Raw genomic sequence first — 17,151 nt, 5'->3', positions numbered from 1 at the left:
CCCCTCAATATTAAATAAGATGTACAAGGAGCTCCCACCATACTGCCAATTCTGCCCTTCACAAGAGGCAGATATCATTCATATATTTTGGAGTTGTAAATGTTCATATAAATTATGGTGTGCACTAAGAGTCAAACTAGAAAAAATGGGATATGAAAAAACAACCCTATCTTGGAAATGTGTTCTTTTACACATTCACCCATCAGGACTGACTAACAAACATCTACATTCTCTTATAACAACATTCACGCTGATAAAATATTACATTACCCTAAATTGGAAAGATAGAGCTAAGATGTCATGGGAAGGATTCAGACATGTAGCCAGAAAACAATTGTATGTGCATAAATACCTGTGATACTCCATGAAGCTAAAGCCAGTACAGAAGGATGTTTGGAAGACGATCAAGGATGATATTCTATCATAACAACTTTGGTAAATTACTATTTCAAAATAACTAGATATAGATGAGTTTTGTATATAGTTATCAATTATGTTTGTTTAACTTTCTGTAACTGGATCTACTGATTTTATTGTATATGGTTTGGAAACTGTTAAATCTGAATAAAAAGATATCACAAAAAAAAGTGTACTAGTGAACCATAAAGAGAATATGAAGTATACTGTATATAATGGAAAAGTAAATTGTTTCTTATATTAAATGAATTAACAGATTAAGGAAAACAGATTTTATGAGTTACCCTCAGTGAATGGTGCTCTTGAGACAAATGGGCTATGACATCAGACTGGAGTATCACCATATCCAAGAACTTGGTCCACAAGGTCGTGAGATGAGAGCAGAGCTCAGCAAGGTCTCTACTTATTTGTTCTGCTACTTTATCTGGAGTGGTCAATCTCTGAAAGTAAAACAGAGGAACATGTATTACACTACCATGAACAGCAAAAAATTAGCAGGCATACAAAAATACATTATCCTGGTAGGTATTTTGCCAGACAAGTATGCCAAAATAAACATAATACATTGTGAAATTCAGAAAAGCCTTTTTTTTTTTTCTGAAGCTTGCTTTCACAGCTGTTAGAAATACAGAAGGTAACATAAATGAAAATTAGAACCTCAAATCACCTCTGAACAATAGTATTACTACATCATTTGATAGCACACAGAGCAGAGTAACCACTGAACTAAATGGTATAACGTATCACAAGTCAGAGTTTAACTGTAAAAATATTGAAATGCCCATTAGTCAATGTGCTTGAGTTTTGCCTTATATTGTATGTAATACACCTGAACTGTGTTGCAGCAGCATGTAGTTATGTCCACTGAGTGGTGCTGTTTCCTTGTTAATACATTTGGCAAAAGCTGTGCTATCTTATATACACAGCTTTATTGTTACCTAACTCACAAAATATGAAAGCCATAATCTTTTGTTATTAGTTCAGTTTGATTTGGAATTATTTTAAAATTCTCCATGATATAAGAGTACAAAATGTTGTAAAATGCCTTAAAATACAGAGGCAATCTGTGTTGTACCATAAGCAACAAGTGTTTTACAATTAGCAACACTGTTTTGTCTTCTCAGATATAAAACACATTTGTTTCCTCTTAGATAAAATTAGACATTGTGAAATTCAGGTTGTTCTCATGTTGTTCGGAGACAAAAGTGAACAATTTGTATGAATATGTATGTATTTACATATTTGTTTATTATTAATTTATGTCAACTAGGATAACTCCCTAGGCTTTTTAAACGTTATATAAGTATACTGTGATTTGCAAAATTAATATGATTTTTTTAATTTCTGTCTTCTCTTATTATTAGCCATTGCAGTTTAGTGTATATGTGTTTCCTGCAATTCTTTTAACTGTACAAACTATACATTCAGTTTATCAGGTTATTTTGATTCATCTTTAATAAAAGGAACATTAATCTCTACTTTAGCATATCACATTTTTAATAAAGAAACCAGAGTACTAGATGTTTAATAATCCAGACAATTTCTCAAAAACAACATTATATGCCCATGCACACAGAGAAGATGAAGAACATCATTTAACTATTCCTACCTCCACCATAGCACCCTTCTAACATGTCATGATATCATGTAAGTTTTTCATGGTCAAACATCTTATTATATAGACCAGAAGTACATCTTTTTAATGTCAGATTCTTCTCAGTAGTTTTACAGCCAGTTTGTCCTATTTTACATCTGTGTCTCCCTCCTTCTAGAAAACATATGCCATGTGCTTTTTATTCAAGCTTCATGTATTCTGGTGATGAAGAATGTAAGAAAACTGGCTAAAAGTTAAGAAATCTCTCATAACATTCTTGATCATCTCTTTGTAAAAGTTATGCATATTTTGCAGTTTTCTTTCACTTTTTTTTTTTTTTTGCATGCTTGCTAACCATCTGTCTGATTACTGCCACATGCACATTTATTTCCTTTATATGTGAGAGGTGATCTTTGCATGGCAGTCACACTAACCACCATCAGAAAGTTTTTGCTTACTAATTGAACTAAAACCTTTCTGGTAAGAGTTAGGGTTCCCTCCTTCTATGCCATAGAGTTATACAACCATTGACTTCTACAGAGGCCAGTAATCCGATGATGACTTCCACTAGGGATCTGCCAAAACAGTAACAAGACCACCAATTACATTAGTTGTAATCCAGCTATTACATTTATATCCTTCTTTAGGATATTAGCTCTCCCTTCCATATTCTCCCTGAGGGAAAGTTGTTCTGTACAACTCTGTCCATAGCCTTGTGTTTGTCCTTCTTAGTCCTCTCTATGCCCTACCTCTTCACCAGCATAGCTTCCTTGCATTGGTATCCTTTACAAAGCCAGAGGCAAGGTTTACATTTCATACATTCACACTATTCCAGTCTCCAGTAATCTCCATCCCATGTTTGGTAATTCCCATCTCTAGTCCATCGTGTTTTTTTTAATTGAGTATATATAGAAACATTTTTCAGCCCTTCTGACTGTGTCGGAATATTGTGTAGCCTCCACTATAACACATGCTCCTTCCTACTACCTGGTTAAACTGCTTTTTCCAGCAATTGTGATGATAATAGCTAAAGGGAATTTCAATTTTCATCAATTTTCATCAGTAAGCAGAAGTAATGAATGTATCAGCCATCTACTTTACAACAACATTAACTCCAAATGTGATTTCATTAATATACAACTCAGTACTGAGAAAAGATACATCTAATAACATAATTAGATGTAGTGGCGTGAACTTCTGTATAGAAGAAATATGTGATAAAGTGAAGTAAGATAAATGGTAGAACATGCATAAATGGAAACCTGATGAAGCGCACTAGTTGGGTGCGTGAAAGCGCTTGTTCTGTTTATAATAAAATTAGTTGCTGTTAATCCATCGTGGTGGTTCCAGTGATTTGTTGGATCATAAATGGAAACCAGCTGCTCAACAGGTTGCCACTCAGTACATAGTGGTATGTAATGCCTCCCTAACACAGTCTAAATTATTTTTTTATTACCTGGGTGCTTTGCTAAATATCAAACACATATTATAGGATTACTGCTATGACAAAGCACTGTGGAATTCCAATAATTAAAAAAAATAAATAAATAACAGGCGTTTTGCCAAATGTCAGACATGCCGTAATAATTACACATCTTATAGGACTGTTGCCATGATAAAGCACTGTGGAATTCCAATTATTAAAAAATAACTGGTCTGAAGTGCATATATGGCAAAAAGGATGAATTGACATTTTTTAGTAATATTCAAAATCTCTGGAAATGTTTTTGCAGAGAAAATATATATCCATTTGAATTATTTAGTAATTTTTTCATTTTGCATTTGTTTACCATGAAAGTCCAACAGGGCAAACCTGCCCTTTTCAGCAAAGGGCAAGTTAGAAAGGCTACAAATTTAAGAAAAAAAATGAACATTTAAGAGTTTATTCATAGTACATAAAGAGTACAATTGTTATACACTTTGGTCTATGTCTAACTTTAGAATATGAATTGTGAGTTAACTCACTCAAGCCTTTAACACCTTATTTGTATGCTTCCATTTCATACCCATAGCTCCTTATGGCATCCAAAACTTTTTCTGTGTCTGGTTTCTTTAACTAAATGACTTACCAACTAATAACAGGCAGTATTAAAAATGGTAAGGAGTTATTAACAAAATTACACTAGAATTGCACTTCAGTGGAGAAACTTTTCTTTGTTTGCCACTTATTATTCATATTTTCATATTTTTGTTCATATTTTCATAAGTGAGAGATCTTCATTTTATTGAGGTGTATGGTGTTAAACACCAATATGGGAGTCATTTCAATTCACTCATTTACATCACACCATATTGGAAATATTGCTAGTTATTTGTTAGTAATTATGAAACTAAGCTAATTGTTTGTTAGTAATTATGAAAATAAGTAATATTTCCATATATTCTTAATACTTCAAAAGACAGCTGATACACACTGTTGCATGACATTATGAGAAACCTTAGATGTTAAAAGACGAACACTGCCTTTGATATTTGTACTGTTAAGATGGATATCTTGACATTCACCCAGTATTTTTGGCATTGCAAATTATACAACTATACAATTATACATGTTTTCGTATTCTGTAAATATCTCAGAAAATATGCACTTATAGAGGGATATATTGTAGTCACGAGAAGTCTAATGTCTGTTTGACAAAATTCTTCTAACAATATATGTTAAGGTTGCATAATTTTCAATATATGAAAATCTGTTTGTGAAAGTTTAGAAAAATACAGTCTGGGGTGCATTATAATAAATTACAATATTTATGGAAAAAGAGTATGAATGCCCTGACTCTTATCATTGTAAAGAATATTTCTTACTGATAACATTGCTATTTGTATAGTTTTAATAGCTTTTATTTTTCACAAAATATTTACAATTGCTGTATTGTATGTATATTTTTCAGGAAATGCTCTGGAATGCATGATGGGTTGTAGGCTGCTAGAGGTGTAATATTCCACACATAAAGCACAGATGAAAAATATGAAAGTAGAAAGAATAAACATTGGGGTGTAATTTACCAGGATAGGAATAAACTAAAGTAAAATAAGATATGTATGTAATAAAAATGTAGATGTGAGTAATGTATGAAAGAGTAGGTTGTGGAGATTGGTTTGTAATATTTGTGAAAGAAATGAAGATGTAACAAACATTACTTACACAAGATTACTATTTACAATAAAAGAGTAGTGTTATGAGTATGTCATTAAGAGAAGATTTATACTTGGATAGATGAGGCAGACAAGGAAAATAGGTTTGGTGCTTTAACAGTGAGGGTTGCAGGGGCATTTCCAGCAGTCATGTTAGTGTTGCTTCATGTTGAATTTAAAGTTATGTCTGTTGTCAGAGAGTCTATTAGTGAGGGGAACAGAGTTTCACATTTTAGCAATACTGTTAAAGTACACAGCATCACCAATGGAGTTATTAGACTTTTGTATTTAAGTAAGTGCATGTCTGCAGAACAGAGGGATCTAGCTGGAGAGCATTCTTGTAGAATGGTATCTGGGTCAAGGAAATTGTTGGGTTTGTATATTAGTTGATGAGCAGCTAGCAACTGAGAGAGAGAGAGAGAGAGAGAGAGAGAGAGAGAGGAGGTGAGAAAGTTTGAGCCATTTTAGGTACCAAAGGCCTTTGCAGTAATGAGAGTGGTAAGGTTTATTTGAAGTATATTGTGCACTCTTACTTTACCGGGAATTAAATAAGCAACATAACATATCCTCTAAACACTTGATTAATTCAATTTAAAATTGAAGCAACTGTATGTCACTATGACTCTACATATGAAGTTAAATATATGCACCTGAAGTATTCCTTCCTCTAAATCCATTTTGCAGATCAACGCAACAGACATTACCATTAGTGTTATTATTACTGATCTTACATGTAAAAGGTTTTTCATTTTTTTCTATTATTTTCTTTGCAATTATATATTCTGCAAAATTATAGCAAACATTAAAAAATGTACAATTTGATCCCATAATAGTCAGTGTAAATGAAGGTCACTATTGGTTCAGCTCATCTTATTCTACATGATCTACATATCAGCATTTTTAATTCATAGGTTACTAACATGAAAATCATCATATTTATAGCAAGGAAATACTTGGGCAATGTTAGAGGCAAACTTTTTTCAATTTTTCAATTGTCCCATAGTGGCAAAAGCTTTTATACAGCTACTACAAAGATGCTATCTTTATTGTATTTTTTAACATACTATATTGGTAACTGGTATTGTTTTAATAACATTATCATCAGGGTGTGTGATGCATTACTTTCCAAATCACTGCACAAAAATGTTGCCTTTAATGATCCATCCATCCATCCATTCTCAATCCCTTTTCCCATTTTTTGCACATGGGGTTAGGGTGTCACTTCAACAGTGACAATCATCTCGAGCCATGGTAGTTCATCCATACCAGTCACTCGAACACACACTCACTCCTAGGGCCAATTTAGAGTGTCCAATCTACCTGCTACATGTCTTTCTGAGTGTGGAAGGAAACCAGAGTACCCAGAGAAACCCTCTGGATGAGATATTAAAGCTCATGTCCCATCTGCTTGAGGTGATGGTAGCTGATATACAAGATCCTGTGGCACTTATTGAAAGAAGAGATGGGGTGTTCTTCATTTTTATATAATGTGTACAATGTGTACACATTCCTCATATCATTATACACTTCCTCATTATATACACCTTAATATACTTTACTGATTACCCTCGCCATCTTTTCAGTCCAGTCATATTTTTATATCCAGAATTATTTCTTCATTCTCCTTGTTTTATTGTATAACAACTTTTCACATCTTCTTTTGCAGAAATGTCATACTGTCATAAATAATACCTAATCCCATGTATCTATTTCTGTCTTATGTCTTTCATTGCTGTTCTCAAATAGTATCATATTCATATTCTCAAATCATTTCCATTTTTAAGACTTTTTAAAAACATTTAAAAAATTCTTTCTTCTTTTACAGTCCAATAACAATGCTGCAATGTTTGTTTTCAAATTTACATATATTAATCATTTCTTTAAATAGCCTATATTTCATATTTCTTTTTAAAGGGACTTAATTCAACAAAAATTCTCCCAATGAAACATTTAAAATTATTTTGTCTTTCTTTAATTGGACACTTCATATCAATTCCTACATTTTATCATGGAAGTACAAAAAAAGTATTTCATTTATTTTATTTTTATTTGAAAAACTTTACCTATCTGCTTTGACATCTCTGACACCCCTCATCTGGGCCAGTAATCAAGGAGCCTTAATCCTCACCACTGACACTGGAGAGTGATGTTCACTTGTAATAAAAACAGATACACACAGTACTTTCAGATGCAACTCTCTGCACCAAGCACAATTTCCCTTAACAGCACACTGGGAATAAACTCAGTCCAGGGCTAGGTTTCCATCTCCCTCTCCAGGCCCCCAATAAGACTCCCCACTGGCACAGCTGTAGAGTTGAGTCCTCGGTCAATGGTCGCAAGGCAAGTCCTCCACAGCCCTCTCTTGAAACCAGTGCTCTGTGTCCCAGCTCTAAGTAGCTGACACACAGATTTGATTTTTTTTCACACACACACTCTCACCTGGCAAAGGCTGGCACAGATTTACCAGCTATGCCCCCTTCTGCCCAGACTATAAGGTAGGTACTATCACCAGAACAGTCCAATGACAGCTACTCTACAGTTCTTACAAGGGTACCCAATTATACTATGTAAAACTAATACTAATACAAATGGTAGTGTTTGACCAATGCAACAAGGCTTTCAATAGTGGCCACAGTGTCACTAAATAAATATAAGTACTCTCAAAGGTTATAATATTGTCTAAAAGCAAAGCCACAATAAACAATGTAAATATATTTAATAAAAAAATATTAAAAGAACATGAAAATACTAAATATCTATTTACAATAAACACCAGAGTTTCAGTCACAGAAAATATTAAAACTAACACAGATAGTTCGAGTCACACAGATACAGAAGGCAGTACTTAACTAATCTCACTATGTTTTCCTGACTGATCTAAAGAATTACTATTCCCTGCTTACTTACTAAAACAAGGCAAGATGAAGTGGATGAGTGGTCTTCCTTTTTCATCAGGTTTCAAAAACAGACTGCCCTGAGACTTCTGTCTCATCTAGTATTAAAACATAATTTCAGTGCTGGATTACAGAATGATATCACATAAATCTGGTTATCTGACTTCTGGTTCCCACACTACCCCACTTTACTAGAAACCTAACCAGAATTTATCACATATGTGTTAACATACACACATACAGAGCTTTGCTGAGGTGTGTTATAGCATCTGGAAGCTATAAAACCATTAAAAAACTTCCATTCTTCCAGGGTAGCAACTAGTTCACCCTAAGGGTGATAGAGTAGGATGCCTAGTTATGATGTTCACAGGCATTTCATCTCTGGCTATTATCAGAACTGTAATATACAATCTTTATGGCCTAAACCAGGTAATTTAATTTCAGACTATTTTTCAAAGTTAGCTGGACTGAGATTAACCTCTTCTCTTCCAGTATCCTCTGTTACAATATATTCATTTCAACAGTTAGAGTCCCATCTGACATACAGGTGTATTCCTTTTCTGTCCAGCAGGACCCATTGCTGGTACATTTTTAGCACAAGCAGCTTTACAAATACAGGTTTGACACAAGCACCTTTACAAATCAGTTTGATATAGAAATTACTAATAATTCTTTACAAAACTGCAGCTAGCTATGCTGGCATATGTTCTACATCCACTGCCTTACTTCTCCTGGCACAGCTGGCACTACCTCACATCATCACATGTATATACCCTTGGAAGACTCAAGGTAGTTTCTCAAGTGACACTGGAGAAATGTTGCTTGAGAAGAATGAGCCTGTCTGAGAATACATTAACCCATAACCTTTTTAGAACCAATCTACATTGGCATTGCTGACCCAACTACAGTGCTGCTCTGTCATGGCATATATCTGTATCCCTCTGCTCCACCTTAATAACTTGGCATTTTGCTGGCTGGCTCAATGTAGCCATAGATCCCCTCAAACTCCTCCTGAAACCCACTGCAAATACTCAGCACCATGGTAAGACTTCATCATGTTAACAAGGTAGAAATTGTGCCCCCACCTCCTGCCTAGAAGATTTACCATGTAGATAACATCAATGACCTTCCTTACCATGTTGAAGGGTCCCTCCCGAGCTGCCAGCAGCTTACTGTGTCTGACAGGAATGAGCACCATAACCTGCTGTCCCAAAGCATACTCTTAGGCTCAAGCATTCCTATCATACCAGATATTTTCCTGCTGTTAGGCTCCTGCCAGGTTCTCCTGGGCCAAGCCCATGAGCTCCCTAAACCTTGCCCCGAAGTTTAGGACATGTGTCACAACAGACTCCTTGTTGGATTCACACTCACCCTCCCACTCATCAAGAATCAAATCTAAAGGGCCCCTCACTCTATGCCAATACAGCAATTCAACAGGTGAAAAACCTGTGGATTCCTGAGTTACCTCTCTGTATGCAAACAGCAGATGTGGCAAGTATTTGTCCCAATCTTTCTTATACTGGTCTGCAAATGCCTGTAGCATGGTCTTTAGTATAGAGTTTAATTTCTGCACAAGACCATTAGTCTGGGGGTGGTAGGGTGTGGCCTTTAGGTGCTTCACCTCACATCGCTCCCACAGGCAAGCTAGTAGGTCTGACATGAAATTGGTACCTCTGCCAGTCAGTATTTCTCTGAGGAAACCAACCCTGCTGAAAATCTCTAAGAAAGTCTTTGTCACCTTTGCTGCCTTGATGGAGAACAGAGGCACTGCCTCAGGGTATCTAGTAGCATAATCTACTACTACCAGAATATACTTCATTCCTGTGGAACTTGGGGTACTCAGAAGACCTACAATATCAATAGCTACCCTCTGAAATGTCTCCTCAATCACAGGCAAAGGCATCAAAGGAGCTTTCTCAGAGGTCCACTCTCTATACAATAACCCTTTGTTCCGGTATACAGACTCTCCTTTTCCTTGAGAATCAGGTGTCTCCCTAGCTACCTCCCTCAGGCCTCTTATTGTAGGGTACGAGAGCTGAGCCTGTCTCAAGTCTATCCCTGTAACCGAACCTTCACAGCTACATTTCCATAGGAAGTCTGGTATCTTATGACAGAGGTGCCTCACTGTCAGCCAGGGTAATACCACTCACCTCTGCTCTTGCAGTCACTCTGTCCAAGGGAACATCAGCACCTACCAGCAGCTATGGCTCACCTTCAGGCCCACTGCTACAGGGCAGATCCCTCCCTGAAATAGCTACCTCATCAGCCCTGGCTTCAGGTGTGGAGTCTGTATGGGTCTCCCCCAGGTCCCCAGCCCCACATGCCTGTCTCCAAGCCTGACTGTGTGTAACTGCATGCACACAAGGTACTGCATTATCAAAATCTTTCCCTATCAGGACATCTGCAGGGATATCCTCAAGCACACCTACTTGCTTGCTTCCTTTTCTACCCTTCCAGTCAAGGCAAATTGTGGTCAAAGGCATTTGGAATGGGATCCCTCCTAAAGCTCTGACTGGAGTGGACTGCCCAAGCAAGTACTGCAGGCTTCACAATGGTTATGTCAGAGGCTGTGACTCTCTTAGTAGTGGCCTGTTTTCCAATTCCATCCACTTAGGATATTAACTCCAGCAATAGTCTAGTACCCCTGTTGTCTCCAGACAACTTACTACTAGCATACTGTTATTCCCACTTGCTGGCTCCCCCAACTTTTGTTCTCCACCTTGCTTTTGTGGAAATGTGTATGCTACATGGCCCCTCTGGTTAAATTTAAAACATCTAAACCTTGATCCTGCCTGTGTACTTGAACTAGTGGCTTCCCCTGTTACTGGCAGATTCTTTAGGTGTGGTTTAGGCTGTCCACTATGGGTCCCCATATATTCATGTGTAGCAGTTGGTATCCCCGTCTTGTGCAGTGATGCCTGCTTCTTAAATAGAGAGCCTCTTTTTCCCCAGTTCATCTGCAGAGTTACACTTCCAGTCTGCAAACCAGATTCTCATGTCCTCAGGCAAAGTGCTAAGGGCTTGTTCCCTTACCAAAAGGTCTCCAGCCTTTCAAAAGTGGTGACCTGACACCCACTCGCCTACCTATGAAAATAAGTGCTTATCATATTAAAATAGTGTTTTTGGCTTAATTTTTATTTGATTTTTACATTTCATGACATTTTAAAGAGGTACTGAATGGATTATGTTTTTTACTTAAATCACTTTATTTTGATGAATTTAATTTTGCTATGGGTGAGGCTTTGCAATTGCAATTTTTAGCAATGACAGTAGATGGTGGTATTTTTTTACGAATTGTAAGTCAAAACAGTATAATGGTTAATGAGTTTTTTTATTAATGCATTATTGATTTTTAAAGAAATTTTATATTCTATATATATATAAATTAATATTGAAATGTGTATTAAAATGTATATCTTTTATTTAGGGGCAAAAGTTTATTTATTTTGATGCTACAGTGTTTTTTTATTTTATAGATTTTAATTAGTTCTTCGTTTTAATTAGTGATTTGTGAATTAAAGGGGGGTTATATAAAGGAAGGGATTGGTAATAGGAAGTGTTTTACATCTGATGAAGTCTATAGGGATGAAAACGCTGTGATGTTTAAGCGCGCTGTGATGTGTTAAGCATTTATGTTACATGTTGTTATAATGTTACATGTTGTTATTACCTCCTTGTGATATTAAATAAATTGCATATCCCAGATTTTTGGTGGTGGTCCTCAAAGTGCCTATTTTTCCCTCAATTTTTTTTTTTATTTTTCAAATACATTTGAATGAATTCCATAGTATTTATACATAACATCTTAAATAAATATGTACACTATTTACATTAGCCTTTTCCCCAAGGGTTGTTGATAAATGGCTTTGGATAAATCCTTAGTTCTTTAATTTTAATTTCCAATAATGCTGTGGTCTTCAGTAGGCTGTAGAAGTCTCCAAAGTTGGTATTGTGTTTGTGTTCCATCTTCTTGTTATGCACTTCCTTGAAATTGCAAGTATAGTCCATACTAGATACATGCTTGGCCTATTGAAATGAGGACCTTCTTTCACATTTAACAATACAAAAGCTTTAGTTAAATAAAATGATTCATTAAATAAAGCTTGTAGAAAGCTATTAATACCATTCCAAAATGGCTAAGTTTTAACACAATCAAAGAAAATGTGGTTCCAATCTGCATTGTGTACTTGCTCACATCTCCAACATAGAAGTGCCTATTTTTGTGTATGTCTCATTTAGCACATTATACTAATTTTCCATCAAAACCTTTCTATATTCCTTATATATTCTCTTTCTACATTAAAATTTCCTTCTTGCTCTAGCCCTGTTTTTTTTTTTTTTTTTTTTTTTGCATTATCTCCTCTGGTTTCTCAGCTCCATTCCTCAGTATATGCTCCAGTTCTTCTGCTTTGTCTGTCATCTCTTTATCTCTTACTTCTGTATGTTCCCTTTCACTTTGGTCACTATCCCGCATTTCATTACAAATTTCTTGAACAATCATATTCTCCACATTGGCCAGAAAATCATTTGTTACATTTCTGTATAAGATTAGTTAGACCATTGAAAACAAAGAAAGAAAACCTGTTATAGGTTGCCTCAAGTGCTTTTATCCCCTTTCTTCCAGTCACTATTACCACATTAGTTGCATGTCAGATTTTGCATTATTCTACATTCAAAGTTACCCATGCCTCCTAAGTATATGACCAAGATTTCTTTCATTCGGCACTTTTTTTATCTTACACAGTTCATGACATGCTTTGGAAATATATAGCTCAGAGTAAACAAAGACTAGAGAGATAACTAAATAAATAAATAAATAGACAGATAGATAGATAGCTAGCTAGCTAGATAGATAGATAGATAGATAGATAGATAGATAGATAGATAGATAGATAGATAGATAAATAAATAAATAAGTAAATGCAGCCCATTCATCTGACCTCTCAACTGTCCCTAGTTTGAAGGAACATACCTGTTTCCAGGGCTGTAATGAAGTCTCTGTTTCTGGTGTTATGTTTCTATTTTCAGTCAAAATTTATCCCTTCACATCATTTTCTGAATCACCCTCATCTCACGTGACTTTTAAAGCTGTATAGTATATAGAAAACTGCACACTATATGACCAACATATTAGTGCCACTGATAAAGATGACATACATATTACATCTCTTTTTTCAAAAGCACTAAATAAACCACAAATTATTACAGCACTCTACCTTCCTCATTACTTAGAGGAAAACAGTTGTTGTACTTACTTTCCTCACTTGCTTAGAGAAAAACAGCTCTTGTACTCACTTTCCTCACTTGTCTAGAGGAAAATAGTTTTTTATTCAGGCATGTCCAAGGGTCAGCTCCCAGTGTTCTCTCCTGTCTATCTGATGAATCTGGGCATCTTGGGGCAATGTAACAATTGCCTCATGTACACAGACAACCCTCTCCTCCTAGCACTCAACACTACAACTTTTCAGAGATGCACTTATCTAGGTAAACTGGAGGTAAAGCTCTCTCCATCCAAGACTGAACTTGACAGTCAAGAGGAGAAGGTAAACACTTTCACCATACCACACTCATCAGATAGTCCCACTAAACCTACACCACCAAAATCCACAAACAGAAACACAAAAACATTCATGCAGGCTCTCAATAATAATCTGCTCAAGCAACAGAGACCTCCAAAGCAGAAACGCAAGAAACCTCCACCCCCCAACACAACTCAAATGACACATAGCCCACAGACTCAGTGTGCCACTCAACCACGGCCAATAAGGCAAAACAACGTACCCAACACACTTGTCATAGGTGACTCTATAGTCAGGCACACTGATGTCCCACTCACCAGGTTAAACAAAAAGGTTAATGTCAGCCGCCTGTAGGGTGCCAGGATCCGCCACATAACCCACACACTCAGGTCACTCCACAACAAGTACAAATATGACTCTGTCATTGTCCATGTTGGTGTGAATGACCTGAGATGTACCTCGCTGGACTACTTGAAAACAGATATGAAACAGCTCTCTGATCTTGTAGCCCAGGCAGGTATGACCCTAGCCTTGAGTAGCATCCTGCCATTGCCCAGAATAATACCACAGTACAAGGACAAATGACTGACTTCAACAATTGGCTAAGCTTCTGGTGTCATTCTAAGGGGTCCAGTATATGTCTGCCTGGGATGACATGGTTAATACACCATGATGCTTTGCCAAAGGTGGCCTGCAGCTGTCATCCCTGGGATTCCGGATACTGGCTAAGGCTCTTGCTGCCCCTATAGTGTCTTTTTTAGGCAAGGTTCAAATGACAAATTCACCACTATTACAGGAACAGGCAAGCAAAAACTGAGGGTAATGCTACTCAATCCTAGAAGTCTAAATCTCAAAATGTACTCCCTCGAGGCACTCTTTAAAATGGAGAGCACTGGTATTTGTGTAGTGACTGAGACCTGGTTCAAGGCTCCAGAGAGCACCCCTGCATTATCAGGCTATAACTCATACCACACTTTTCGGCCCTCTAACCTGCACCGGAACACCAAAGGTGGAGGTGTGTCCATATTCATTAAGGATATCCACACCTCCAGGCTAGTTGCTCAGCATAATGCATCCGAGGTTATCCAAGTGCAACTAGCTCTTGGCAAAACTGCAATCCAAACTGTAGCTTGCTACAGATCCCCCACCATGGCCCAGGATTCCCACTTCTCTTTTCTTGATATACTGGAAAATATTAGGGTTCAACCAAACACCCTAATAATGGGCGATTTCAACTACCCCACCATTAACTGAGAAAACTACTCATGTACCAACTCTTTCACTCAACACTTTCTGGAATTCATAAATTCCAATGCCCTGGATCAACTTATCCACACCCCCAACAGGGGTAACAATATCCTAGACCTAGTCATTACCAACATGAGTGACCGGTGTTCCACACCTGAAGTGAACTCCTTGTTGATCAGATCTGACCATAAGCTAATCACCCTAGATATCCACATCCCGCCCCCACCCCTCATTAAGGAAACCATGGTAAAAAATGTTTCCAAAGCCAACTTCATGCTTCTTAAGATAGAAGTGGTGAACTTCATGATGGCCATGCAGATGGACAATACAGTTATGACTGCTGAATCCTACACAAATGCACTATATAAACACATACACGTGTGCATGGATCGTGCTATCTCAAACAGAACCAAGACACTATCCTCCAAAAAAAAAAAAGGAAGCCAATCTGGTTGTCCCCTGCCATAAACAAACTCTACAACAGAAGGAAGAAACTGTTGCAAAAGAGAGTAAAATCCCATGAGTGGAGGAGCTCCCTGGTTAGCCTCAGTAAGGAGCCGAGATCCCTTATAAGATCCTCCAAAGCTAGCTATGAAAACAAAATTGCCACTGATTCTAAGGCTAGCCACAAAGCATTCTATAGCTATGTCAACAGTCTCAATGGCAACACTCAGATCTGCTCTGAGTTACGCCACAATAGCATGAAAATTACAGAACCAACTGATATTGCCAACATCCTGGCATATAGGTTCAGTACTAACATTCCCCCCTCTCAACATTCCCCCCTCTCACCTCCTAAAGGACCCATATCTATACAGGAAGAATGCAGAATCCCTGTAATCACAACTACACAGGTAAAAGCTGCACTCTCTAAAGCCAAAACACAGCATTCATGGGACCGGACATCATCCCAGGCTGCATTTTACATGAACTTCAGAATGAACTGGCTCCCCACCTAAGCACCATGTTCAATCATAGCCTCACGTCAGGCTTTGTGCCCACTGAACAGCGCACAGCAACAGTTATCCCTCTCCACAAAGGGAGAGCCACCACTCATCCCAGGAACTATCGCCCTATTAGTCTGATGAGCCTGGTCTGTAAGGCCAAAGAACGTATTATCATGGAACTCATAAACAAAGGCACTGGTAACCTCCAAACTCTGGACCCAACCCAGTTTGGGTTTGTGAAAGACAGATCATGCCTCCTGAACCTAATCGACTTCTTTGAGGCAGTCACCAAAGCCGTAGATGAGGGTAAGGTGGTTCACACAGCCTATCTTGACCTCGCCAAGGCTTTCAACACCATCCCCCATTCTGGAATTATAGCTAAACTCACTAAACTAGGTATAAATCCCTACATCACAAGATGGGTTACCAACTGGCTCACTGACAGAACCCACACTGTAAAAGTTACAGACTCTAAATCTGACTTCAAACCAGTGACAAGTGGAGTACCACAGGGTTCAGTCCTGGGACCTCTCCTGTTTGGTATCTATTTTGCTGAAGTACAGGCTAACAAAGTTCGGATAGGACTACAAACTAGGAGCCATAGTTGAGTCCCAAAATGATGTGGACATCCTACAGAACGGCCTTACTGAGACAGATGCCTGGTGTCAGAGCCATGGCCTCAAGCTCAATGCCAAAAAGTGCATTGTCATCCCCTTTGGCAAAAACTCTGTACCCGTGAACTACCACATAGACAGCAGTCTACTTAACATCAAATGTGTGATAAGAGACCTTGGGACAGCAGTCTCTCCTTTGATAATCACATCACCACAGTAGTCAGGAAATCCTTTTACATGGCACTCCTCATCACAAAAGGGTTCTCATCCAGGAAAAAAGAGGTCATTGTTTCCCTCTACTCGACACTCATTAGACCCATTATAGAGTAGAATGCCCCTTTTGGAATGTACCTCACAAGATATCTGCAGCAGCTGGAAAGGCCACAGAAGTACCTCACAAAGAGGATTATTGGCCTCAAACAGATGCCCTACACTGACCATCTCAAAAAACTCCAGCTTTACTCAGTAGCATATCACCTACTCCGAGGTGATCTCTGCCTAACATATAAAGCTATGTCAAACCCAGAGCTGTTGGACATGCTACACCTAAAGGAATCCCAATCCTTCCGAGCTACACGCTCTAGGGACCTAAACCTTGCCACCATGCTGGAAGGATACATTCCTGTCCCAGAGACTTCCCATACTCTGGAACAAGCTTCCCATCTATGTCAAGCAAAGTTCCTCATTAGCACTCTTCAAGGAAAATCTTGATTAGTGGATGGGAAATAGGAAATACACCCCGGAGATCACTTCTGTGGCTCTGCTCGATAGGGGCACAGGAAA

The 17,151-nt window shown here is 37.7% G+C and overlaps 1 protein-coding gene across 1 annotated transcript in view; it reads right to left on the bottom strand.

The window, feature by feature from the left end:
* The window catches only part of FAM135B (family with sequence similarity 135 member B), a 2,319,882-nt gene that overhangs the window by 769,457 nt on the left and 1,533,274 nt on the right, over positions 1–17,151 (bottom strand). The window contains exon 9 of the mRNA XM_044067284.1: positions 702–857. Within this exon, the coding sequence (XP_043923219.1) occupies positions 702–857 (156 nt within the window). The remainder of the gene's footprint in view (positions 1–701; positions 858–17,151) is intronic.

This window comes from Protopterus annectens, chromosome 3.part1, assembly GCF_019279795.1.
Source record: "Protopterus annectens isolate FY-2018-M chromosome 3.part1, PAN1.0, whole genome shotgun sequence".
Classification (NCBI taxonomy): Eukaryota; Metazoa; Chordata; order Ceratodontiformes; family Protopteridae; genus Protopterus; species Protopterus annectens.
Note: the sequence above shows the minus strand (reverse complement) of the source record. Positions and strands in the feature narration are given on the sequence as shown.